The sequence below is a fragment of the Eleginops maclovinus genome, chromosome 1 (assembly GCF_036324505.1).
Source record: "Eleginops maclovinus isolate JMC-PN-2008 ecotype Puerto Natales chromosome 1, JC_Emac_rtc_rv5, whole genome shotgun sequence".
NCBI classification, from domain to species: Eukaryota; Metazoa; Chordata; class Actinopteri; order Perciformes; family Eleginopidae; genus Eleginops; species Eleginops maclovinus.
Window position 1 is genome coordinate 14843267 of NC_086349.1, and position 26810 is coordinate 14870076.

At 39.4% G+C, this 26810-nt stretch overlaps 3 protein-coding genes and 2 long non-coding RNA genes across 10 annotated transcripts; 3 read left to right on the top strand and 2 right to left on the bottom strand.

The window, feature by feature from the left end:
- Window positions 1-23: 23 nt before the first annotated feature.
- Window positions 24-5838, bottom strand: c1galt1la (core 1 synthase, glycoprotein-N-acetylgalactosamine 3-beta-galactosyltransferase 1, like a). 2 transcript variants are annotated; one of them, XM_063893995.1, is made up of 4 exons: window positions 5547-5838; window positions 4294-4548; window positions 3240-3904; window positions 24-1287 (listed from the first exon to the last, which is right to left on the bottom strand). In XM_063893995.1, exons 2-4 carry the CDS (start codon window positions 4502-4504, stop codon window positions 937-939), a joined length of 1227 nt encoding a protein of 408 aa, XP_063750065.1. In that variant the 5' UTR covers window positions 4505-4548; window positions 5547-5838; the 3' UTR covers window positions 24-936. The 2 variants fall into 2 exon arrangements, with proteins under 2 accessions (XP_063750065.1, XP_063750058.1); XM_063893988.1 differs by having other exon boundaries at window positions 4294-4553; window positions 5547-5837.
- Window positions 5839-5856: 18 nt separating this feature from the next.
- On the top strand, window positions 5857-18705 carry b4galnt1a (beta-1,4-N-acetyl-galactosaminyl transferase 1a). 5 transcript variants are annotated; one of them, XM_063893960.1, is made up of 11 exons: window positions 5858-5980; window positions 13031-13242; window positions 13325-13507; window positions 15259-15365; window positions 15447-15484; window positions 15599-15779; window positions 15878-15970; window positions 16058-16245; window positions 16337-16477; window positions 16952-17189; window positions 17367-18705. In XM_063893960.1, exons 1-11 carry the CDS (start codon window positions 5930-5932, stop codon window positions 17576-17578), a joined length of 1644 nt encoding a protein of 547 aa, XP_063750030.1. In that variant the 5' UTR covers window positions 5858-5929; the 3' UTR covers window positions 17579-18705. The 5 variants fall into 5 exon arrangements, with proteins under 5 accessions (XP_063750014.1, XP_063750030.1, XP_063750021.1 ...); XM_063893944.1 differs by having other exon boundaries at window positions 5857-5980; window positions 15259-15484; XM_063893951.1 differs by lacking the exon at window positions 5858-5980 and adding an exon at window positions 11664-11809 and having other exon boundaries at window positions 15259-15484.
- On the top strand, window positions 7660-9819 carry LOC134871298 (uncharacterized). The gene is made up of 3 exons (XR_010166664.1): window positions 7660-8022; window positions 8280-8343; window positions 9683-9819. It is a non-coding gene; the product is annotated as an uncharacterized LOC134871298 (long non-coding RNA).
- LOC134861354 (uncharacterized) lies at window positions 9947-10422 on the top strand. The gene is made up of 3 exons (XR_010165395.1): window positions 9947-10008; window positions 10107-10191; window positions 10277-10422. It is a non-coding gene; the product is annotated as an uncharacterized LOC134861354 (long non-coding RNA).
- Window positions 18706-20097: 1392 nt separating the features above from the next.
- slc26a10 (solute carrier family 26 member 10) lies at window positions 20098-26087 on the bottom strand. Its single transcript, XM_063893932.1, has 18 exons — window positions 25549-26087; window positions 25007-25117; window positions 24665-24822; window positions 24377-24541; window positions 24139-24291; window positions 23969-24051; window positions 23729-23876; window positions 23524-23637; window positions 22893-22970; window positions 22709-22804; window positions 22142-22248; window positions 21922-21991; window positions 21635-21817; window positions 21465-21519; window positions 21256-21338; window positions 21097-21151; window positions 20876-20982; window positions 20098-20787 (listed from the first exon to the last, which is right to left on the bottom strand). The coding sequence occupies exons 1-18, from the start codon at window positions 25811-25813 to the stop codon at window positions 20749-20751; spliced, it is 2070 nt and encodes a 689-aa protein (XP_063750002.1). The 5' UTR covers window positions 25814-26087; the 3' UTR covers window positions 20098-20748.
- Between the last annotated feature and the right edge of the window lie 723 nt (window positions 26088-26810).

The window sequence follows — 26810 nt, forward strand, 5'->3', positions numbered from 1 at the left end:
AAAGTTGGTGCATTTTCCTGAAGCCGTTTTGAGTGATTTATTTTTATCTGAACAGGCTCCAGTGCATACAGTTTTGTTCAATCACACCTGATTCAATAGTTATTGTTGGGTTACTTAAAACAATTTGACAAAGGGTTTCATTGTTGTTTTATACAATATCCTTTTTATGAAAAAACACATTGTATTAAAAAACAGTTCACACTTCTACATCCGAGCATCTATCATTTAAAGGAAAAAAGGAAGTGCATTTTTTTAACAGCACAGTTGATGCTTTTCTCACTAAAAGTAAACACTGTATCACCGCTGACTCTAGATTTAACGTCTGCTTTAACAATTTAGCCTCAGAGGGTTTTTAAAAAAGGGACTCACAGAACATGCAGACACAAAGGCAAAAAGAACCATTGTTGCAACTTGGGTTTCATTGTAAATTAAACATTTTAATCAGATGGGTACAGACAGAGATCATCAGATATAACACAATAAAGGCAAATACAATGTAAAGAAAAGCAGAACACTGCCATTTGTTGCTGCTGCCCATTTAAAAAACAACATTTAAAACTATTTAAAATTATATTTAAAAAAAAGAATCTGTTGCTGTATTATTGACTATTAGGTAAAACAGGGTAAAAAATAATACTCTATGCACCCTGTTCTTGTATTACTTTCAACACATTTAGGACATCATAAGATAATTAATTAAAATTACTATTTAAAGTGCAAAAATCCCCAAAGTTTATCTTGGTTAAAAATAAAAAGTCAAGTCATAGGAGCTGCAACTATATCATATTGAAATATGAAGCACTCTCACTGCGAGGGCTTACGGTGTCATACTGACTGGAGAAAAAAACATTGCGATCGGATCGAGGAAGACCTGTCAGAAGAAAACTTTAGCCATGCTTGCTGTGGAGGGAAATCAAACCCGGCTGAATCATAGAATCAACGGTGCCTTTCTTGAGTGACTTCAGTCCTGTTCTCTGTGACGCCAGAGTTTAGATTGTATTTCCCAAGTTTCTCCGGCACTGTCTCTGAGTTAGTTTGGTTTCCACCGAGCGAGGAGGCTGAAGTTGTGTGACCCCTTCCATCTGTCACCTCCTGAACCGCTTTAACTCCTGCCGTCATGACTGTCTGTGAGAGTGGGCCGGGGCTCAGACCTTGGCGTAAAGAGGGCTGGTAGCGTGGCCTGTAGCCGAACGCTCTCAGGTGATAGGTGTAATACTCCAGTGTGTACATCAGCTCTGCTTCCACATAGTGGAAAGATACTGCCAGGTCAGAGCAGCACTGCGGACCCTAAGGAAGAACAACAGACAACACATGAAAAACATATTTAAAACAAATATTCTAAATAGATAATTTAGAAATTCTGACAAGTAAAACCATTTTTAGCATCAATAAATATGATACATAAAAAAAGAAAAACTGATGCAATTTTCATATAGCGGTAGTCCCTGACATCTACCGCCCCGCAAATTTCACATGTTTCACTGAAAATATACTTACACAAAAGAGAAAATGTATCACTAATTATTTAACTGCACCAGACACAAGGTCTCTGTAGAGTGAAAAGACCTTAGGGTAATCACTTCAATACACTTCTATTAAATGAAAGGAAACATGTTATGGAAGGGATACATTTAAACTAGGAACATGTTTATGAACGAATACAGCCTCTATTTAATTGGAGTACTAACTGATAATTCTGTTGGCATGATGAAGATGATTTACTTGCAAAAAACAAAACAAAATAAACATTCACTTTCTTTTCGTTGTTCGGGGTTTGATTATCTATGTTTGGTGCAGTTATTGTAAGTTGCTTTGGATAAAAACTTCAGCCAACTGAAATGTAATGCAATGATGAGCCTAACTATTGCCTAAATTATTGCCATTGCAAATAACAAGTCACTTTAAACATCATCTATTCTTATATAAAAATGTTCCAAATAGCACATCTCATGTGTCATAAGGATAAGGCTAGCGTCAATCAAGAAATATCATGAAAAGACAGACTGCCTGGGCACCAAGGCTGCGGTACAGCGTTTAAAAGCCAAGTGATTTCCCCAAAAAACTTGGCAGTGAGGTTTTTAGCAAATGTTACACAAACAGGGGTAACCAGGGTAACCGCATGCAAGTTTGACTCAAGATAAAATGCCCATGTTCATTTTGATGAAAGCTATTACCCAGTGCAACAGTTTGATTCATGTATGTGTTTTTGTCAAACAGACGAATGTTGCACAGAAATATAACCTACTATGTCTCGAAAGATAAAAGTCTTGTTTGTAGGAACAAGTCTTTGTCTTTTTGAGTCAGTTTTTATATTGTTTCACATGCTGACAGTTTTGAAACCACATTTGTTCAGTCTGATAAAAACATAATTATTTTAATATTAAAAATTGATTTGTTTTCTTTTCTCCCTTTCTAACACAGAGGATAATACAGTTCAATACACTGGCATTAAGTATATGACAGGATCAGTAATGAACCTGTCTCATTAGAATTGCAAAGTACAATAAATTAGTTGCATTATCTGCAACAAATTGACCAATTTTCCCTTTGTTGACAGGACATTGTCTCTGCTGCAATCATCTACTTTAAAATGAACTCATCTCTGTTTCAATTCACTCGTTCTGACAGGGTCAGGTGCGGCATTCAACTGTGCAAAATAATCACAAAATAATTTATTTAGTTATTGTCCCTGTGATGATTACCTACATTTTGCTTAATTCATCAAGAGCAAACAAACAGTATACTGAACACATAGAGAACAGACCCCTACTGTGCATTTTAAAATTAAAGCACACTCTTCTTACTGAAGTGCATATTTAAACTAATGGTATTAAAGGATTTCCAACTCCCCCAATAGCTTGTCTTCCTAACCTGACTTGCCCTTTAATAAAGCTAATCCACTCCACAGGATGTCTGTCTTATCACAAAGCTATCTGACAACCACCTTCTGCTTCAATGGTGACATTTAAGGCACATTTGGACAGCTAACAAAGAACATAGAGGCAATAAATATGGGGAGAGAGTGTAGTATGACATGCAGCAAAAGCTCCTGAGGAAAATCAAACTATGGGTTTTTGGGTTATATGGTAGGCTTCTTAACCCTCAGTCAACTGGATATGCTCTTCTAAAGCATATTGAGTACAATCATATTTGTTTGCTTTCACCATCTCTACAAACTCATAATGTAATAATAGTTTGCAGCTCTAACTCACACATAAAACATAAGTAAAGGGACTTGCCTCAACAATCGGGTAGAAACAATAGCTCCAGTACCAGAAGCTCTTTGAGAATTTGCCAGTTAGATGATGCTCTGGCACAAACGGGTGGAAAGTTTCTCGGTGTAGAGTATCTCTGGAATCCCCTGCCTGGACGCCCATCTTCTCCAAACACTGCCCCAGCGCCAAGTCCTCTACAGGTGTGGTGTGTGAGCAAACTTTGTTTCGAAAGCCTTCCACAAATCTCTTGAGGGCCTCTTTGCTCAGCACATAGCCAGCCCCTCCACTCATGTAACCTTGCTTTGTGTAAGGCTTGAAGCGTTTGCCGAAGTAGATGGGCTCTTCAGGGGTGTGGTTGGACAGGATCCAGCGCAGATTGTCCACCACAACGAAGGTGTCATCGTCTGCTTTTAAGAACCAATCTGCTTCACTCGCATGGTGCTCGTAGACATAATGAAAAGCACGAATGGTCTTCCAGTAGAGCTGGTCACGGCCCTCCTTAGTGCCCAGGCCCACAGTGGGGAAGTCTCGGTCCTCCACAGAGCTCATGAACAACACCACATTGCAGTGGCGACTCCAGGTGGCCCTCACATGGCGGGCCCTGCTCTGCAGATTATACGGCCCTGTCATCACCCAGCAGAGAACGCGTACCTTCTGGTACAACACATCTGCCAGCCGGCTGTCTTCATCTAGAAGGAAACGCATCAAACTGTAAAACTGGCAGGCAGTGGAGTAAATGTATGTGTAGTCCATCATAATTGGCATAATGCCATGGCACTCCTCACTCATGAGCATGACAGCTCCATATCCAATCAGTTCACTCCATATTCCTTCTGTGTCGTGGGCTATAATGCTATTTTTTTTACTTGCCACAGGTGGCTCAGTCAGTTGAAAATGACATGGTAAAAACAAAAATGCAGGATTATACAGATCTTGCTTAATAGTTTTTGTATTTTTTTTAATCTAGCTTGATGGGTAAGATATACAATGTTTTGATTTAGGAGAAATTAGTGGTATTTGTCAGCTTATACTAGATGGTTTAATCTTTAGAGAATCAGTGTGAAAGAGAGTAAAGCACCTGCATGGTGAGGGTGGAGCAGGTTGATGAGTGCAGCTCCTTCCTTCCTCCAGCTGGTTGGGCTCTCCGACACCGCTGTGGCTCTTTCCTGGGCCTCTGTCAGCACCGGGTAGCTCCTCTCAAACCACACCTGGCGCAGGAAAAAGTAGATGCTGCAGGCCCCCACCAGGAAGCCCAGGGAGAAGGCCAATCTGGAGCTGGAGCCCTTCATGGTGAGAGTGCTCCAAACACAGCGAAGACCCAGTTATACCATGTCTACACTGGAACACAACACACAATTTAATAGACTGACATACCTGCTATACATTTCTTTTAGAACCTTTAATATTATTTTGCTTATCATTGTGTCGGCCAAAGCAAACAACTTGAATGCCTTCTGCAGGCAAATTCTGATGTGTGCCATAAAGTGTAAAAATTGGGTTTGAGTTCAATCTGTTATTGGTTGCACTTTTCATACCCAGAATGCAACCCATTTAAAGCATTACCCATTTAAAGCATTGCCCCCTGGAGCCTAATCTCCCCATCCCATATTAACAGGGAAATGTTGCCTTAAAACCTGCATATTATTGCAATACATTTGGAAAGGGAACCCATTAAGAGTCAGTAAACAGACACTGATAGGGACTGACTGAGTTAAGATGTAATATTTTGTCCCCAACCTAATTTATTATAAACTGAATGTCGGCTAAAACAGGAACTGTGCACAATAGATTTTCCCAGTAAAAAAAAAAGAGGCTTCAGCGTTTTGCTATTAACCTACTACATTTCTCTTTATCTTTAAGTCAGATTTGTTTGAATACTTACATTCAACCCTGCTTTAATAAGTTAATTCAGTTCGTCATTTCGGCAAGAGAACTTTAGGGAAGTCATTGTGGATACGGACTTTACACTTGACACAGTGACAGTGTATCACCGCTACATTTCATTTAAGTCTATGTGTTGACTCAATTGATGAGGTTAAAGACCCCAAAGACAGACTATAGCAGTTAACACGACGGCTGTTATGTTTGATAAATACGTACTCTCCACCAGCTTCCTTTCATTATCCTGACAATAAATAAAATAGGCGACAATGCAGAGACTCTAATCGAGGTTTACATCCGTTCTACCAAAACACATGACTGCTGCGACAGCGAATTAAGGCCATGCGGAAGACAGACCCCTAACTACACATTTGCTGAAATGTTATTCACAGTATTAGCTATGTGTATATTTCCACTCAGCAAACATTTGTTTATGTTTGTGTTATTTACCTTTGAAGGGGCATCAGTCTTTGTGAGCACGATATGCTTGCAACCCCTCAAGCCTTTAGCAGCGGCATGTTTCCTGTTTCTGAAAAACGGAGCAGCCTGATACACCTGTCAGTCATGTCGTCACACGCTGGTCACATTCATCCGCTTAAATGATTTGGATTGAAGTCATCGCTGTTTTCCTTCGACAAAGAAGATGATTAGTAGGGAGAAAGGCTCACAGTAGATTTACATTCTTCAGCATCAAGGGCTAAAGCTCTGAAAATGCGGCTCTCTCATTGGCTGGCTGTCGGTGACGTATTGAGGAAGCCGCCTTTCACATCCTGCAATGCATTGACTGCAATTAAGTAGTTTGATTTATACTGCATGCATTTACAATTATTTGAATGTGTGACTGGAATATGCTGAGACATAAAGCAAAAAAAAGGAAAGAGGCGGTAAGTTTATTTTGTTATCCTGACCACTAAGTGTCGCAGTAACAAAGCCTATCAATTAATCTAGAATTACACATATTCACAGCTACAGATCCAATCACTTTGTATGAATCCATATAAGATTGTGAAAACTTGACTGATACATTCTGCTCTGTGTGAGAAGCTGCATAGCTCAAACAATGAACACAATGGGTATTTAAGTGTGTGTATTGATATATCCAGATAGGCTAATGTGTCTGGAACACGAAGACAATCAGTAGCCTACAGTCATTCAAAAAAAGGTATAATATGTATTGATGATGTTACAAGAGACGAGCAGGAAAATAAAAAACAACTCAATTAATAAAAATAAATAGGTGTTGTCGGATTTGTTTGACACAAAACACTTAAATTACCCATTTGAAAAATAGCTATGTTACATACTCCTTCTCGCCTGTACCACGAAGCCAGTTCAACATACTCTGGATTTAGAGTTGTCTGGCTTAACTAAACCTAACAAACGCGATCTCGCTATTCGGTCCTACGGTTGGTCACGAAGTCACCCAGAAGAGACACTGGCAGAGTTACTTAGGTTTCTTTTTTTGGGGGGGGGGGGGGGTTTGGTTTAGTTTCTAACCTTATGCTCCACTTAGGAGCCTACAACAAAGTCACACTAAGTTTTTATTTTATTTTTATTTATAGCTACAGTAAAACATGACATTTTTTTGCCATAACCTTAACATTTTTTAAACATTTCTTTTGTGTTGACGGTTTTAACTTGTTAACCTTAACATTTTTTTAATTAAAGAAAAAATGGGGGGGGGGGGGGGTCCTAAGTTTGGTTTAGTTTCTAACCTTATGTCTAACCTTATGTTATCTTTGTTTTTCTGACCCCACTCCACACACACACGCTGTGCTGGCTCACAGAAAGAGTAGGCCCTCTTCATTTTGGTCAAGGCTTTCTATGACAGGTTCAGCAACGGAGAGAGCTGACTTAAATGAGTAAGCAGCTGATGTGCCAAAAAGCTGCAAAACATCATCAGGCAGCTTGTGCTCATAGCAAGCATCACCAGACAGCTTCAGACCATATCGGACATACAGGATGGAGTTAAGGGTCTGCAAGGACATCCGATTTCTTAGCTTGCTTTTTACCATACTCATCTGGCTGAATAATCTGTCGACTTCAGCATTCGAGTGTGGCAAGGACAACAGAGACACAGCAGCAATGGCAAGTTCCTGGAACTGGTTGCTGTCCGCTGCATTCCTGAACTTCAAAACCTCACTCCAGAAGCCCACTGTGTTTTTTGTCTCATTCCACTTGCTAAGATTGATGGCACGCAATTGCTAGACAATCTTGTCTATCTCTGCAGGAGAGTAGCCAAGGAGCTTGGCTATTTTTTCAATTTCCTCCAGGCTCTTATTGTGCTTTAGAGTTTCCTCCACATTGAAAATTGACATGTACTGCAACCAGGGCCGGTCCTGCACTATTCTGGGCCCGGGAGCAACATCGCGTTCAAACAACAAACATATTTCCCAACAAAACCCAGAGTTAACCCTGAATTTACCTCGGTACCCCAAATCCTGCTTCGTGGTACAGACCTTTGGGCTTTCAAACTAGCTGATAGCCAGGAAGCATTGTAGGCTACAACCTGTTGGCATATGATGATGCTTGAGCATTATTAACAGAGCTGCAAACTCTCATGCTTTCGCCGTGTGACACACGCACGCCACACATCCGATTTCTCACGCAAAAATAAAGAAAATCTGGCGACCCGGGTTCGATTCCCGACACGTGGTCCTTTCAGGATCCCACCCCGACTCTCTCTCCCACTTTCCTGTCACTCTCCCCCCCAAAAAAAGAAAATCCGATTTTGGGCCGAGAATCGTTCGTTCCTTTCCAAACTCTCCGACGGTAGATGGCGCTAATGAGCGCCACTGAACTCTATCCTGCACCCATATATGCTGCATCCCCGAAGTTAGCGACAAAAGAAGAGATACCGAAAGAGACAGCGGGAGAAACTACCTCGAGAAGTCTGATGAGAATCTGAGCTGAGACTACTTACGAGGTATGTTACAATAAAAAGTCGTTCAATTGAGTACTCACTCTCTTAAGCTTTAAAACTTGAAAGAAGTTATTAGTTTGTGTTTGTGCCTGTGTCTGTGAACATGATTTAGTGTGGTGAATGTAAACTCAGCTGTCATAACAAGCAGCAGGAGAGCACGTTGTTAACCTTGTGGTATAGGCCTACTGCATGCTCAAAACATCAGCTCATAGCATTGTTTATTTACTCGCATGGCATTTATCTTTTTTGGCATTTAACAGGCCAAAGAAAAGGACTCACTGTGGATGAAGACTTTTCTGTAGGACCAAACAGCACTTCGAACAGGTAAGATGTATTCCAAAGATTTTAACATAAATAGGCTACAGGAAATGTGTGCAATAGAAAAGGCATGTTCTTGTAACTGAGAGTACAGTTATTAAACCAAAATAACCATTTGAGTTCTTTAAGGTTTCAAAGATGTCCTGTAAGAGACCTTTTCCAGGACAAAAGTGAAACCTTTTATTTTTATTTAAAGAACCAGCCAAGTGAGAAAAGACAGACAACACACTGACAGAACAGCCAAAACAGCCAGAACCACTGGTAGAAACAACAGGATAACAGACATATGAGCAACACACAGGACAGAGAGAGCAGGAGACCGGTCAGAGAGAGCAACAGACAGGACAGACTGAAGCACATGCAGAGGAACAACAGACGGGACAGATAGAACGAACAACAGTGCAGATGGAAAAAGACACAGAGGAACAGACAGAAGAGACTCCCCCAATCCAACAGCAGGGCCAGAAGAGTCATGCTCTGGCTGGAGCAGCAACATATAGATCCATTTTCAAAAATGAGTTGACTTCTTCATGGCCATTTAACAACACTACTGGTGTGCAGTCTGCCGTATTGAAAACTCATGTTGCCACCAGGGTGTGGCAGATGTAGTGGGCCACATAAAAAGCAAAGGCCACCAAGAAAAGCAACGGGCTCTCCACTCCTCAGCCACAATATCACAATATGCAATGCCAGTTCCCTCTGTTGGGGGGATGTCTGCACAAGAGGTTAAGGTATTATATGTGTAATGGTCCTGTCAAGGTTCAGTCAAGAGTTTTATGTTGTAGTTGATCAGGGTAAAGTCATGGTTGATAGTTTTGACTAATTTGTGGTTTGAATTTCAGTGTAGTACAGTAGAGTTTTCTTAATTTGAGATCTTAGTTGCTGAATGTGTTTTTTACCTGTGCCCTATTATCGCAGGTGTCCATTTGAAATAAATTATGGTCTTTTGGGAGGATTAATCATTTTTTATTTCTTACAGACAAGAAGGGCTGAGGTCAAAATGACAGCTGGGTTGGTAGTTCACAATGTCCCCCTAGCCTTTGCGGACCACCTGGGGCCTCTCGTTAAAGAATGCTTTGGAGATTCGAACACAGCGCAGGAGTAGAGGTGTGCCAGGACTAAGTCATCCTGCATTACCAATGAAGCACTCGCACCATATTTCACATAGGAACTTGTGAAGGAGATGAAAAAGCCTTGTATACCCTGGTTACAGATGGGTCGAATTACACTGGTATTTCCCAAACTATTTGAGATTTTTCTCCTCTGCAAAACATTTGCTTTGTGTATTTTTAAACATCTAGGCTAACAACATGAACATCTGTATGATTCTAACTTGTCATTATAGGAGTGGCAAAGATGAACCCGCTTACTGTCCGGGTCTTCATGGGCAGCAATGTTGTCCACCAGTTTTTGAATATGTGCACAACAAGTGGGACGAGATGTGCGACAGCAAGTGAGATCTTCACCAAAATTAACACCGCCTTTAGAGGAGCATGGCATCCCTTGGGAGAACTGCATTGGTCTCTCAGTCGACAATGCAGCTGTGAACTTTGGATCATGTAATTCCATTGCCTCTAGGGTCCTCCAGAAGCCTCCAAACACCTATATTCATGGTTGCCCTTGTCATGTGGCACATAACACCGCCAAAGCTGCAGGAGTGGGATGTTAAAAGTGAGTCAAGGCCTGATTTATCTTTACATGTAACCTTTTAGTGTATCCTAATTACGTGCATTGACTGAATATGTTGTGATTTTATTAATGCATTGCAGGTGTCCCGTTTTGATTTAGAGGACATGGTAGTGGACATCGGTTACTGGTTCAAGGCTAGCACAAATCGGAAAGGATACCTGACAGGTATGCATGTTTGATACTATTAAATGTAGTATTGAAATGCTGAGCTGTAGAAAATATATGATGTGGAATTAAATGTCTGAAACAGAGTTTTGTGAGCTCCATGAAGCGGAGTACATGGAGGTCCTCATCTATATCTCGGTTCGTTGGCTAAGCCTTGAACGTTGTGTGACCAGGATCCTGAGGCTTTATGAACGTCTGGCCAGCTACTTCAAATCTGCTGGTATGGTCATCATTTATCAATTTCATTATGCAGAAACTACATGGATTGTTAGCCACATACTTGTATTATAGACAACCTCTTGTTTTGTGTTATTTATTGATTAATTCAAGGTGAAAATCAGGCCAGGTTCAAGAGGCTTGTGCAGACATTCACTAACCCCATGACAGAAGTGTACCTGCTGTTCTTCCAAGCCACCGTACCAACTTTCACTTCTTTCAACTTGCTTCTTCAGAGAGCAGTCATCAATATTTTTGTTACATGATGAGGTGGGATTGGATTTTGCTGTTTGTCTATTCTGTGTTTCTTGCTGATATCTGCAGGGATACTCTAAAACAGGTTTCACCGACTATTTTGTAAATGTCTGTTTATAGATGGTGAAATTCAAATGCAAAATTCAAATGCAAACTATCTTCCAAGTTTATTTTTCCAGTAGCTCTGCAGGGCCATGAGGAGCATTGTGAAATTGGATGGATGGATGGATGGAGGGATGTTTGACTATTATTATGATCAAACACTGTGATACAGAACATGTGAAATGTAGCCGTGTACCTAGCCTTTAGCCACATCATGAGTAGAAACCCAGTAAGTTTTGTGCTAGTCCTTCCATTAACAGGGAGCTTCTGGTTGGATTTCTTGCCCTATGTGTCTAGCTGATATTGCCGCATTAGCATGATCAATAATTTATGTTAACCTGATATGCTGTATCTGTGACAGGAAGAAAGTTGAACATTGGACTCATAAACAGGGCTAAACATACAGTGGGGCAAAAAAGTATTTAGTCAGCCACCAATTGTGCAAGTTCTCCCATTTAAAAAGATGAGAGAGGCCTGTAATTTTTATTATAGATATACCTCAACTATGAGAGACAAAATGAGAAAAAAAAATCCAGGAAATCACATTGTAGGATTTTTAAAGAATTTATTTTCAAATGATTGTGGAAAATAAGTATTTGGTCAATAACAAAGTTCATCTCAATACTTTGTTATATACCCTTTGTTGGCAATGACAGAGGTCAAACATTTTCTGTAAGTCTTCACAAGGTTTTCACACACTGTTGCTGGTATTTTGGCCCATTCCTCCATGCAGATCTGAATGTTGAATGTTCAACTGCAGTCTAGGCCCTACAAGTCATGATGCCAAACATGAATCAGAATAAGTTCAGGTATTGCACATTCGACAGCACACATGTAAATTTTAAAGGGAAGTTCTCAACGGCTCACTTTATTGTGATGCAGATGCAAATCCCTTGAGTGCACGCCTTCTGAAGGAGTGGCTCAGATGGCAACATCAACCAAATTTCAAATCCCCTCAAATACACACAGGAATAAACGCTGTCACAGTTTTTTCAAATGTTAACAAAAGTTTTCAGGAAGGATTTATCCTACAGACATATCAACAGTAAGAAATATGTTAATCTATATTGTTCATGTTCTTCCTTGTGTTGAGATACTATTTTTGTTGCCTTTTTCTTAATGTTCTTGATAATTGTGTTTTTGAATAATGTGTTTAAAATAAATGTGGGGTTTAATAAATGTGTACGGAAAGTTAGACAAGCAGTTTAATCAATCCAATCCAACTTTATCTATATAGCACATTTAAAAAACAACGGAGTTGGCCAAAGTGCTGTACATCAATAAATATATAAAAAAGCAGCATAAATACAGTTTAAGAACTGGTTACACACATTAGTTGTTCATTATAAGCTATTAACTATGCTCAGAGAGACACATCAGATTGCTCAACAACAGCCATGATTTCCGCTGTGTTGCTACCTGACCTGTTTTTAAACTACTTTTTCCGCATGGGAGCAGCCTGAGCAGACAGCATTGGGAATCAGCAAAGCGGTCAGGCTGCTTGCCAGTGGTATTTAGCAAACGAGTACATCTACTAAAGTATTGTACTAAAGTAACATTTTGAGGTACTTTTTTTGCTACTCTTTCTACTCCACTACAATTCAGAGGTCAATATTGTAACAAATACATCATAAACAAATACATCATTTATTATAAGATAAGAGGAACCTTTCATTCCAGGAGTTAAAGCAGCAACAGAGTGAGATTGAAAAACAGGACAGTACTGAATTACACCAAGGATTTACTAGGAAAATACTAAATACAGACAGACTTCAGCAATATGTCCCCTCTACTGCATCTTGTGCTATGATAATGTAAAACTACAACTCAAGATGGTAGTTTTATTTAAGTACAATTGTCGGGCTAAGCTCCCGATGTTACTAGATCCAAGCAACAGCCCTGACCTCAGCTATAGTTGGACTTCTGCTCGGAGGCTATAAAGTTCCCTATCATAAATCTGTAAAGCCAAGTGGAGCAGCTGTGTAGAGCAAATGTGGTTACAATTTCAAGTATAGTATACCGTTTTAGACAGAAATTGAGTTAATATTCAGATGTAATAACTTCCATTTATAGTTTAGTGATGTTTAAGGGTTAATATTGTACAACAGAACACAGCAAGTTTAATGATCTATATTCCAGTGACATTTTAGGCCAGCTTTGAAAGCCGGAAAATTCCAGCTATAAAACACAGGACATCCATCTTTTGTTTTCCTTACCCTGCGTGGCCTACATTTGTAACATTTTGGCATTTTGTTGTTCTGTCTAGATGCGCACCAACTTTAAGAAGTATCTGGGGCTGATTTTGCTTGGTGGACTACTGATAGCTCTGTTTCTTGCTTGGAGCCCTCGGACTACCTCAGCAGTTGACTTATGGCCAAGACAGGGGGGTCTTCTGAAGAAACTCATAAAAGAGAAAGTTCAAGACACCATTGGTGGCCATCATGACATTGCCTACCATATAAAGGAAGATATGGCACGGTGAGTTATTAGTCAGCATGTGTTCATTCTCCCCTATAATCTCATCCTTCCTTAACAACTCACTTGATTATTTTTTTTACAGTCATTTGGCTCAAAATACATGTATGTGTCTGGCCGATGAAGAGAGTTTTCGTCTGCCATTCTCCAATCTGCTGTTCCCACGCGTTAGGGCCCACAAGTTTGATCAGGCGTTCTTATCATCCCATCCCGCCCCCGAGGATGTGAAGCTTCTCAGAGCTAAGGAATACAATAGCTTCCAGAAGAGGTACACTTTACATGAAACACCTACTGTCTGACTGCCAGTGAACATATCCTTGTGTTCTCCATTACTTTACTTGTTAGACTGCTATAGTGTATATACATTTTTCGATTACAAAGATGAAAACTACTTTACTTTTCCAATCCAACTTTATCTATATAGCACATTTAAAAAACAACGGAGTTGACCAAAGTGCTGTACATCAATAAATATATAAAAAAGCAGCATAAATACAGTTTAAGAACTGGTTACACACATTAGTTGTTCATTATAAGCTATTAACTATGCTCAGAGAGACACATCAGATTGCTCAACAACAGCCATGATTTCCGCTGTGTTGCTACCTGACCTGTTTTTAAACTACTTTTTCCGCATGGGAGCAGCCTGAGCAGACAGCATTGGGAATCAGCAAAGCGGTCAGGCTGCTTGCCAGTGGTATTTAGTAAACGAGTACATCTACTAAAGTATTGTACTAAAGTAACATTTTGAGGTACTTTTTTGCTACTCTTTCTACTCCACTACAATTCAGAGGTCAATATTGTACTTTTACATGTATGTGGTATATTTAGCTACTTTAGCAGATATAGATAAATGATAAACAATATGTAACACATGAAATGCTTTAGATACACCTGGATTAAACTCACCATCTACCCAGTAGTTAAAGTTAGTTCCACCTTTACCAGTGTGTTAAACAAATACATCATTCATTATAATCAAACCTTTCTTCCTATCTTGAGCCATAAACAAAAGGGTAGTGGCACACCCTTACTGGCCAATATTGCAAAATACACCTGAATGGATTTCAGCATTTCAACGTATGCGGATGTGAAGCTTCTCAGAGCTAAGGAATACAATAGCTTCCAGAAGAGGTACAATTTACATGAAACGCCTACTGTCTGACTGCCAGTGAACATATCCTTGTGTTCTCCATTACTTTACTTGTTAAACTGCTATAGTGTATATACATTTTTCGATTACAAAGATGAAAACTACTTTACTTTTTCAAGATAAAGATTGGCCAATTTACCCACAAGGTGTAATCATAAGGTTTTTACAAGGAGCTATGAAGATCTTGCTGTATTTCCATCAAGTGGATGCAGTGAATTACTGTCAGATTTCGACTAGAATTCTAAATTTCAGATAGCTGCAGATGAGTAGATAAATCAGGCTACATTCATATGAAATAAGGCATTGCAACGCTTACCAGTTGTGTGGGAGTATCTCTTAAAAGAGGGACTTAATGTAAAACATCACGATGCTCTGTTACAGCAAACGGCGACAAAGATAGCAAAGTGTTTGACTATTATGTCAACAAACACTAATGAAAACGAGCTAATAGCTAAATCTGGGGCAAATCATCTCTTCTCTTTTTTCAGATGAATGTATTTTAATGCATGGTCCTTGTCTATTGAAGACATAGTAACTTAATCCTGAGCGTGTTTTCTGGCTAATCTGGTTTTTCTTCCTATCTTGAGCCATAAAGAAAGGGTAGTGTCACACCCTTACTGGCCAATATTGCAAAATACACCTCTGAATGGATTTCAGCATTTCAACGTATGAGCTCTTTGATACAGATTTGGATGTAGTACATCCAAACAAATAGAAAAACACAGCATGTGTGGTCAAATTTAGTGTGAGATTCCTGGCATACATTAAGTGACTCAAAGTAAATAAATAGGTCTATGGATTTTATTTGATGGTTTGAAAGAGTTGGAGCAAAGCATGTACATCTCTAATCTGTTCCGTTTATATAGGTCCTACAATCCCGCAGATCAGCTCATTTTAGCTGATGCCAACAGTCCTCTCCAGTATCCTACACAGGGCGTGGAGGTGCGCCCCCTCAAAACCATCATCATTCCTGGTAAGAGCCGATCTAGATTGAAACTGCACATGATATCAAAGTTTGAACATTATGTTGTTTCCTTATTTATTTTTTTCTTAGGTTTGGGTCTTAAAGAAGAAACAGGATCAAACCATAGGGTAATTCCCTCATGTAGTTTTTTTCATCATCACTGATATAGCCACGGTTTTTGCTCTACATGTTAAACTTTTTGGTTTATTCTATTCCCCAAAACCATGCAATTGTTGTAACAGGTATATTTGACAGCAACCCTGGGAACTTTTGATGTCGCTGCCACAGTGGACGAGGTCTCCGTTAAAGGAGGGGGAGAAAAGCACATAATACTGTCTAGTTCTCATCTGTCTGCTCTGAACAGGCAGCTGCAGTTCGTCACATATACAAACGTTGTTTTCCATCCCAAGACAGCAGATACAGGTAAATCATCATGTACAAGAAGAAAAATATCATATTTAGCTATTCAACCTATAGAGTTTTGTGCTACTGCTCAGTATAATTGTCTCTTTATTCTGCAGTACACTTTGCAACTGAAGGTCACGAGTCGTTTTTCACAATTAAAGTTGGACATGGAATTGTACCTACGCTTTACAACGCTGGACATCAAAAAGGTTTGTTAGCAGTTACCTCATTAACAATTTTATTAGATGCACAATGTATAATTAACACTTCAGAATGTTTTCCTTGTTTCCACTCAGAATACAATATTAGCGCTCTCGTAACCATCGCCACAAAGACCTTTCTACGCTATGACAAACTAAAACACCTTATTGACAGCATACGCGAATATTATCCAACCGTCACCATAGTGATAGCAGATGATAATGAACACCCTCAGCCAGTGACCGGGCCTCACATTGACCATTACATCATGCCATATGGAAAGGTAGAGAATGGTTGCTGTCTATGAATTATCATTGTGATTCATTAGCAGAGCAGGGTTAATATGCTGATCAGACGTTATTTACTTTATACAGGGCTGGTTTGCGGGCAGAAACCTTGCAGTGTCGCAAGTGACAACCAAGTATGTGCTCTGGGTGGATGACGACTTCTTCTTCACTACAAACACCAAGCTGGAGCAGATGGTAGACATCCTAGAAAAGACTACTCTGGATCTGGTGAGACATTACAATGTGTATGGCAGATATTTGCTGCATTGATAGTGACTGCTTCACTTCCTCTTAATATACAAATGAGGTTTTCAGATACACTCTGCATAGACAAGCTCTTACAATACAACACTAGTCATACGAATAGCAGGCATCATACGCTTGGTTTATAGAGACGAAATAATGCAGTCATCCTATCAATAAGTCTATCAACAGAAATATAAAAACAGTCTGTTATGAAAATCAAATAATCCGTAAAATAGTTTTCGTACAAAAATGGCAGAAAATGCTGATTTATTGGCTGTCAGGTATGGATATGTGTGAATGTAAATAACTTCAGACCTTCTATTAAGTTTGGTTTTATGTTGGTATTGTGCAGGCGAATGTGTGACTTTATTGTGTGTCCAATTGTGTCTATCTATACATTGTTATTTAATGTTTTCACAAATGATCTCAACATGTCTGCTGTCTTAATGACTTTAGGTGGGTGGAGCAGTGAGGGAGGTGACAGGCTACACTGCTACATATCGTCACACCATTTCAGTGGAAGAAGGCGGAGATGAGGGCGACTGTTTACATATCAGAAATGGCTACCACCATGTCATAGAAGGATATCCCAACTGTGTGGTAGCTGATGCCGTCATCAACTTCTTCATGGGGAGGACTGACAAGGTGAAGCAGGTGGGCTTTAACCCCCGCCTGGCACGGCAAGGTCATCTGGGTGAGTCTATCAGTAACGTTCACTATCAAATGTATTAACATAGCAGTTTATAGCTATTTTCTCTAGGCTGTACAACACTGTTTAGTTACTTCAGATTGCAACAATGTTAAAGAAACAAAGCCAGGGGAAATTAAAGGAAGGATTGTTGAAAACAGCATGTTTCTTTTGGCACTGCAGAGTTTTTCATCGACGGTCTGGGCACCCTCCACATTGGCTCGTGTAGTGACATCATTGTCAACCACGCATCAAAGATCAAACTACCCTGGAGTAAAACAGAATCACAAAAGACGTATGATAAATTCCGCTATTCATCATTCAGTAATGTCAATACAGTTTTTCAGGAAGTCTTCTACTTCAGGAACAGGTTCAAATGCCAGACCAGTCAATAAGCCAACACATTCTATTTTCGCTGCCCTAATGTGAGTTGCTTCTTTTTATTTGCATATATTTTTATATTGACACTTTGTTTACTACTCAAACACTTACTGTTAAACAGACTGTGTGGACATATTTTGTTTTGTGAACAGATTACAACTCCTGGTATAGACAGAGAAGTTCTAGCCGACATAAACCTCCATATAGTGTGAACTTTAGCTAAATGCACTCAACATATCAAGTTTTTTTGCAGTGGTCCTTTTCTGTCAGACACCCACAGCCCTACCTGAACCCATTACCCTTAACTGTTCAACAGGTTGGATGTTTTTTCATTGGTTTGTTATTATACTGTAAATGGAACTGAACTTTGAACTGAAATTAACCAGTATGTTCAAGGTTGCTTTGCATTAAAATAATTTGAGGAAGCGTAAGGCATACTTTCTTATCTGTAACTGTATTATTGGGTCCTGAACACAAACCTGGGAATGGAAATCTCATTTTCTTTAACTGATCACAATTGTATCCAGTTGTCATACTCCCTAGAGTTAACTCGATGCTGTTAATGTATTCCTTTTTTAGTAGTGTTTCAGTAACAGATATTTATTTGTGCATTTTGCTCTGTAAGTGGGAAGAAAGACAGGGGTAGAGACAGTAGTTGGCTTGCTTCTCTGAAAGGTAACTTAACGAAAAATAATGTTTCTACTGCCCAGTTTATTAATTGCAGTTCTACAAATGTAGTCAATATGGGCACTTGCTAAGGAACCTTTAAAGTACAAACTAAACAAACTCCTAAAGTCCTTATTTCTCGAGCACAAAACAGTACCCTGAGCAGAAAATCTACTACGCAATTGAATATAAGCCAAACATGGGCCAATATTCTCTCCTCATTCAAGTCTTCCAGAGAAGTAAGGTTCCAACATATATTTCCCAAAGATAGATGTCTCATAGTGTGATTCATCTTTTAAAAATATTTTCTGTTAATTCGGATAATGCTTTAGAAAAAGCCTTTGACTGAAATGCTTCAGCGATGAATCTTGATATGATGTAAAGCTCTACGTGCATTGTTTGCTTTAATTGTGTATTTATTTACTTAATTTATTTTGTGTTTGACGCCAACAAAAATAAAAAAAATAAAGTTTAAGTGTTTGTTCATTAGATGACAGCTGTCTCTCGAGAAAGTCATGTGACCCTCCGGGAAAAAACCCTGCTGACATCGGCTGTCATTACAACATTTAACCACAAGATGGAAACAAAAGATCAGAGCAAAGATCCATGTTAGCTGAAAAACCCTCTGCTTTGTAAAGAGGAACATAACATTATTAGCATTGTTGTTATTATAAGGAGTAGTAATAAATGTAGTGATTGTATCATTTGTGATTGTGACCACTCTTGGTTTCGGTACATTTAATTGCTTGGTGTTTCTGTAGAAATTGCATTAATTAGAAATAACATAAATTACTTTGTGTTATCCTTTTGTAAATTTGACACTTTTTTTTTTTTTTTTGTAAATTGTTTCCTTTAGCTATGTGTAGGTCAACTAACCAATTCATACAACATGCTTTACATGTTACCTGTAAGCATTTTATCAAAGGTAAACCAAAGCTTGGTCATTACATCTCTGAACTTCCAAGAGGAGTTTACTGTATATGGTAACTTTTAATGTGTGTGTGTGCGTGTGTGTGCGCGTTAGTAGGTCTGCCGGTAAAATCTGGTTTAGTAAACATTTGGCCAGAGCCTTGTGTACCATGTTCTAATTGAAGTGGACTACTTCCTGCCAATTAGTGAAACACTCCTTGAGCTTTAAAGGGAAAACCCAAAGGGTACACTGTCTAGAGGCCTCTTTGAAATATGCACTGGAAAAAATTAATAACTTGGCCATCCAACATCAAGCAAGGAAATAATTAGTTTTTTTTTCCTTTTTCAACCTGGTTTTGAACTCGTACTACGTATAGTTTTATCAGGTCAAGGTAACGGGATTGTGGTGATGAGCAGTGGGGGGAAAACCTCTCGCTGTCGGGACCGCAGAGGGCAGCACAGTGGTGAGGTAAGACATCACTTTCTATTCACGTAATGACATTACGTCCTCTGGTTAAACATCTTGTGTTTGGTCATGCTTTGTTTTATATAGTACGCATTTTCATTTAGCAGTAGATGCACCGGGTCCACACATATTAAGGAACTACAGGTTTATCAAAATATACATGAATTAACAGCATCATAGCTTATATTTTAAATAAACCAGAATTCTGCAGGACTGATGAGCTGTTGTCTTTCCTTCCCCGGCTTAACATTCTTTGTCATTTGAATCCTGTATTTTTCCGTTTTTATTATTTCTCCGTGCAGACAGAAAGGTCTCACCAAATACAAAGATGGTTCTTCTTCTCTTTTCAAAATCTGACAGAGCAGCACGCTTCAAATTCCAAACTACCTTTTCCCTTTAAATGTATTTTCCATTGGTAGCTATGGTAAAAAATAAATGTAGAAACTTATTAGCTGTTTTCGCTGATATTAAATGTAATTGTAAATAAACAAGAAGGTTTGAAGATATATTTAATGTCAAAACGTTTGACGAATACAAAAGTAATTAATACAATTTGTGCAGTCTCTCTAGAGTTAAAAGACATAACATTTTAAGGCAGTGAGATCTTTGTACATAATTGCATAGTCAAGCACATATTTCAAAATATATAAATACACAAAGTACTTTAACAAACTATTCAGTGCACTTTATATTCATCAGTATTGCAAACAACCAACAGAAACTAAATAAATATCACTGTGCTAATATTCCAGCATAAAAGACAATAAAAGATTAAAAAAAGAACAATCTGTCAGACAGTTCTACAGGAATCAGTCAAACATAACACATTTGTTTTTATTCTTTTTTTAACCAAATATATGAGTGGATTGTCTCGTATCTGCATACTTTAAAGCCCTCAGAATTGTTATGTGTCCCAGGAGTTTAACCAGTATCTGTGATAAAACTGTTAACACTGTAATGTTATAACTATTGTTATTCATGCTACAACAGGCTACTGCCTCTTTGTAATACAGTGAAGTATGGAGCAGATAGTGGAGCATTGCTATTCAGCAGAGAGACAGAGTCCCTGCTGATGAAAAAAAATGTAGCAGTCTTATTGCAGTCTGCCTTTGTCAGAGCATGACTCATCACTTTCCTCTGTGCTCATACCCAAACAGTCGTGGTGTTCTCTGGAGGTTTTTCCTGGGACAGACAGCACAAGTTGCATCGTTTGTTTAAGACTTTTATTCATCTTTTGTGTATTTGTAAAAGTGTAGGTATTGTAGCTTACCTTCTGCTGTTGAATATACATCACTGCATCATGAACAGTGACAAAAATATGTTGAGGGTTCATGTAGGTCATTAGACCACTTGATGTTAGGATCTTTAAGACACTCTCTGAGGGGACAGAAAACATTGATCATTCACTGTGTGCAAGCAGTGAACTAGTATTACCAGAGAAAACAGTGGATGAAATCATTATTGAAAGTCATTCTCAAACATAGGCCATACCATTGCAGTTTGCCAGATATACATGAACCCCAACCTTCTGGCATTCAGTACACATCTGCAAAAAGCCCAACCAATTCATTATGTCAATAGACAAAAAATGGAGATAAGCCTTTAAAGTGAATTTAAAAGCATTCAGTATTGCATTGGTAGACTACTAACCTGTGTAAAAAGTCTTGCTCCAGCAACATCAACAAATGACACACTGCTGCAATCGATTAACACTGCCTGAACGTCAGTCTCTTCTACAAGAAAAAAAGGGAAAATGAATGAAAAACTTGCTGGCTTGAAATTTTGAAACGGTGTTTTTCAAAATGACGAAATAACATTTATGGATGCCTTTATTCCATCGGAAAATGTTCATTACTTACCAGATTTAAAGAACTCATTTTCTGAAGAAAACAATGTGTTTGCAATGCCTCTCTCCTAAACAACGATGAAGGCAGAAAAAGCAAAACATTAGACACTATCGTTTCATTTTACCAAGTATTGTTTTAATTTTAACTCGGCTCATTCTTTTATTATAATATAGTATTTGTACCACAGTGCTGACGGTGGCGTCTCTCTCTCTTTTCTCCAGGGCTTTTCTAGCTTTTTCTCGGCTGCGGATTTTCTCTGGCGTCAAGCCTAGCAGCCTGCTCATCTCCTCCCTGAAGAAGCTACGGTTCCCATAGTAAATAGGCCCGTTGTATGTCAGGATCTTCACTCCCGGTACCTCATAGCACTAAAAGGAAAACAGGAGTTTCCTAACATCAATCTAGGATTTGATGTGCCTTAAATCTAATTGTAAGTAAAGACTAGTATGAAGCAATAAGAGTGTGTTCTCACCTTGCTGTGGTTCTCCAGAGGTCTGTAAATTTCTGTGTTGCTGGCCCGACCGAGCACTGAACAGCCTGCCCTGTTAGAACCACAGGCCATCAACTTTGATTGAACACAATATAACATATCATTTACGTTGCCTGACAGGTATGAAAGGTTCAATATTTCTCTGCGATTTGTTTTAGTTCAGAGGCACCAGAGTTTTTGTGCAGAGGGATGGAAAATGTACCTTTGTGTTCGGCAGATAACGGTCATCATCGAGAAAACCACTCCGATAGCGAGGCCAAGATCCACGTTGAGTACTACTACAGAGAGCCAGGTAACCACCCAAACCATCTAGACAGCCCAGAACAACAGTGAGTGTCATGTCAGAATATAACTAATAACAATGTACATGCACATCAGTGAAGTATGACCAAATGTGTAAGTTTGCACAACTCCACCTGAATGACAAGTAAACAAAATTAATCACAAGATGAATTCCAGTCTTGAGTAGTTTTCTTCATTTTAAACACCAAATAATAGGTACAATATATTGCTGAAACAACAGTATATTTTACTCGATATTAGCTAAAATAAGCAGGTTTTTTTTTTGTAAATGACCACAGGCTGAGCAGGATAATATGAGCCAATATGTGAAGATGTTGCAAAAAACCTAATTAGCTGTGCTTTATGGGTCAGTTGTTTACCTAATGGTTGCTAGGGAGCTAATTAACCATCTGTATTCTCTATCATTTTATATGCACAGGGAATACACTTGTATATCTCATATTGCTGTTCTGATCTAAAGCCTCACCAAGTCAATCTTGCTGATTCTCCACAGTTCAGGTAAATCCTGGAACTGCAGGAACATCTGCCTGAGGCTGGTCACATTGATGCATGCCAACACTGCCTGGGAAGAGAAATAATGGATAAGGTAAATTAACTTTCCTTCTTTTTCTTTCTCTCACAATTGTACAGACACACACACAAAAACAAACCTTTGGTAGGAAGTAGAAAAGCGGGCCAATCAGCAGCAGGACAATCAGGACAACCAGACTTGTGAACAAGCCAGAGAGCTACAGGAACACACATGACAAACATCCTTAATGGAAATTGTGAGAGTTTGACACGCTTTGCTCCTTTTTTTGGAGCATTTTCTGCATTGATAATATAGAAGTTGAACATTCAAGCATATCCTAAACGTGTTGGGTGTAAATGCACGTTTAGGTTTTAAATAATTTCAATTACATTCAAGTGGATGCAAGCTTATGAAATCCCAATATGTCGTGTTTTTTGGAACATAAATGTAAGATAAATTCACATAGATAACTGAACTAGGATGTAAAAATGGGGAATCAGAATTTTGCTTTTCTCTGTTTATCACATCATATGCTTATTTTACTGCTGTGTTTAAAGCATTTATAAATATACTGATTTAAAGTTACGAGAGTGTTTGTGTTTTTACTCAAGAAATGTTCCATCAATTTAAGAGTGATCAATATGCAAACGAGTTTCCTATTTTTTTTCATGGTGTGACTGGTATGTTTAAATTTGAACCGCGGGAGTGTCGCTTAGTTAGAACAATGGTTTGTGAGCGTGACAGAAATAACTGCATATCATGTAACCTACCTGTGTGTATCCTCCAGCACTCTCGAGTATATTAGTAGTAGCGAGAGTGGCTGAGCTGGGGAAGCAGGTGAAGAAAGAAGATACAGTGTTGGAGATGCCATGAGCCAGAAGCTCCTGAAATCCAGCACAGGTTCAAAACAAAGAGTTAACAGATTTGTGAGAGTCGGACATGTTTACAAACAGCTGGGACATGCTCACACTTTACCTGGTTTGGATGTATGGAATAGCCATGTTTATCGGCATAAATCATTGCAAGAGAGACCGACACAGCGTATCCAACAAATGTGATGGCTACTGTGTCTCCGGCAATGTCAGGGAAAGTGTGCAAGGCAGGCATCCGTGGCTTTGGGAATCTGAGGATAGGAGAATAAAAAGTATAACTACCTAAAATGTCTCTGGTAGAGTCAGTGTTTTGTTCTTCTTTTCTTTTTCTCTAAAAGATTACCCAGCTGGGATGTGGCCAACTATCTCAATGTTGTAAGAAGAGTCCAGCGAGAAGGCATAGGCCACACCTGTAGCAATAATCACCTGAAAAGGAAGGATAAAACAATTCATTATAACCTGATTACATCGTTGAGAGAAAATCATCAACATTTAAAAATCCAACTGATTTACCGTGAGGATCTCCACAGGGATTGGTGTGCGAAGGCGCTTCTTGTAACGCATGTTGATTTCTTTAACTGGCACCAGAACAGCCAAACACACCATGGATATCAGCAGCTCTGCCATGTTGGTGTGAGGCAGGTTCTCCATCACTGATGCTAAAGTCTGAACACAAACACATCAGTGAGAAAATTCCATAAATAACATGTTAGATCAGATCATTAAGATGTCATTGTGAAACTCTGCTTACTTTGAAGAGGGAGAAGGTCCCAGTGTGGCGAGGGAGCCGCAGCCCCAGCATGCTTTGTATCTGTGACACCGTGACATGAAAGGCTGCAGCGCTGGTGAAAGCCTTAACAATTGGCTCTGACAGATAGGTGGAGAGGAAGCCCAGCTGAAGACCAAACATACACAGCTGGGGCACAAGAGATTAGACTTATTTTTGTATTGGGGAATCAAGTCCACAAGTCTCAACAAAAAGACAGAGCTGTCATCTCAGCTGTATTGCTTTTTGATTTTGTGATCGTGACTTTCTTACCATAATAATTCCTGAGAGAAGTGCTACAGCTGAGGCAACTCCGATCCTCTGGGCCTCAAAGTCGGCTGCTTCGGATGAACTTGAGTTCATCTCCAGAGGAGTGGGAACCAGCTGCTCCACCACAGAGCCAGTCATCAGGCTCACCACAGCAAAGGTACCTGATGACAACAAGATCAGTTGTAGAAAAGGAGGAGTAGAAAACGCAACAACAGACGTAAAAATGTCGAAAATTAGGATCAATAAAGTACTTCTTATTCTTCCTATTATGAATTATTTTTGATTGAATGATGTTTGATTGCTTCTCTACGATTTATGCACATGTTGTATGGACACAAGGCTTACCTGTGGACACGTGGCGACCTGTGCCAAAAAACATATAGAGGACCACAGGGAAAAAGGAGGTGTAAAGGCCAAATATTGGTGCCACTGATGTGAGTAAGGCGAATGCCATGCCTGTTGAGGGAAAGAAAGAGTTTTCAGTACATTCTGTAATTTATGTTCAGGATGTTAAACCTGTATGCAGGCTAATATCGCTGATGCATGCTAAGTACAAAAATAACAAATAATAATATTAATAATACTAATAGTAAAATAATAATAACACACTAACAAATATAGGCTTAGTATCTCCACTTTGATAGTTTTCATCAAACTGTTCACTAATCTTTTTTTTCTTGTTTATGTTTTTTCAAATCATCAACACAATTATATACATAATTATCATTAATATATGAGCATTTTCATTGTGTTATCGTTGTATCGGTGTTATTTATAGGGAAGAATCCTGGCTTAAATGATTCTAAAATTAAACACTTATAACGGCACATTATTACTGCCAGCGAGATCCTCAACTTTGATCCAGACGCCACTCAACGTTAGCTCACCTTGCGGAATGTGAAGAATACCGACTGTCAGTCCCCCAATAGTATCTCCTAAAATCCATTTTTTCAGTCTGTATCGTGGCAGCCAGTTGAAAATGGGCACTCTCTCGCTCAACAGGTGAAGGCAGGCTCGTTTTGAACACCTGCACCTCCCCGCGAGCTTTTCCCGGAGCCGCAAACTTCCACTCGTGCTATCATCGGAGCCGTAGGCCTGTTTGAAGCGGTCCTCCGTGTAAATATTCCTGTACACGGCCACAGACGCGCTCATATTGCCCCTGTCGAGTTGAGCGATGGTAACTCACCGTGCAAGCGCTGCTGTGGAGTCAGTAAAGGTGTTGTCTGTCTGTTGTGATTCATTTATAGCAGCCTCTGCTCTGACCTCAAGAGCCATTGCATTTTCCTCTCACTCTTCTTAGCCAATGACATGGCTCAAAGCTCAACCTTTTTTGTTACAGTGTTGAACAACTTTTTTCACATCTTTGTCCTGCCTCAGACAACACAAAGGTGTGCTGGTCCAGTATGTCTTTTCTACTAAAATCCTCTGGGTCCTACTGCTGGAAGGATTTTTCTTCCAACAGAAAGTCAGACATACAACCTTACTCACAAACTCACAACCCCATCACACACACACAAACTCACAACCCCCGACACACACACACCTTTTTTGCAAAACACAGTACATCATCCCTGTCCTCCACGGGAGGTACAAGCTCAGAGGGAGCGCAATTAAGTCATACAATGTATACCACTGTGAAACGTCGAAAGAGATCAAGGTGGTATTGTTGCTGGAGCTGAGGTTTAAACCCCTGTCTGGTATAGGAATTTCATTTCCGAGAAGGATGGATGTCCCTAATGGATGGGTGTTTAAACTGTGTAGCCACAAGGAAAGGGGTCTGGTACCCATGAGACCCTTGTGAAACTCAATCACACATGGCAGCCCGGTTCATGGATCAAACCACACCTTGACTATGATCAGAGAGTGTGTGTGATGAGTGAGATGTTGTTCTCTGTGAGATAGGAGTGAATACAATGATGGGAGGAATATAAGATAAAACTGATAAAACACGTGTGTCTGCTAGTCATGTATTGTTTGCATATATTAAGCTTGTAAGTCTAAGCATAATTTCATTAAAATAGAACTTTACTTCTTTAAAGTTTTAGCGATTTAAGAGGCAAAAGGGAAAGTATGACTTGTGGAGGATATGAAACAAAGGAAATGGATCTCTGGCGTAAGCCCAGTATTGGGTGCTCTCCCATCTCATGGG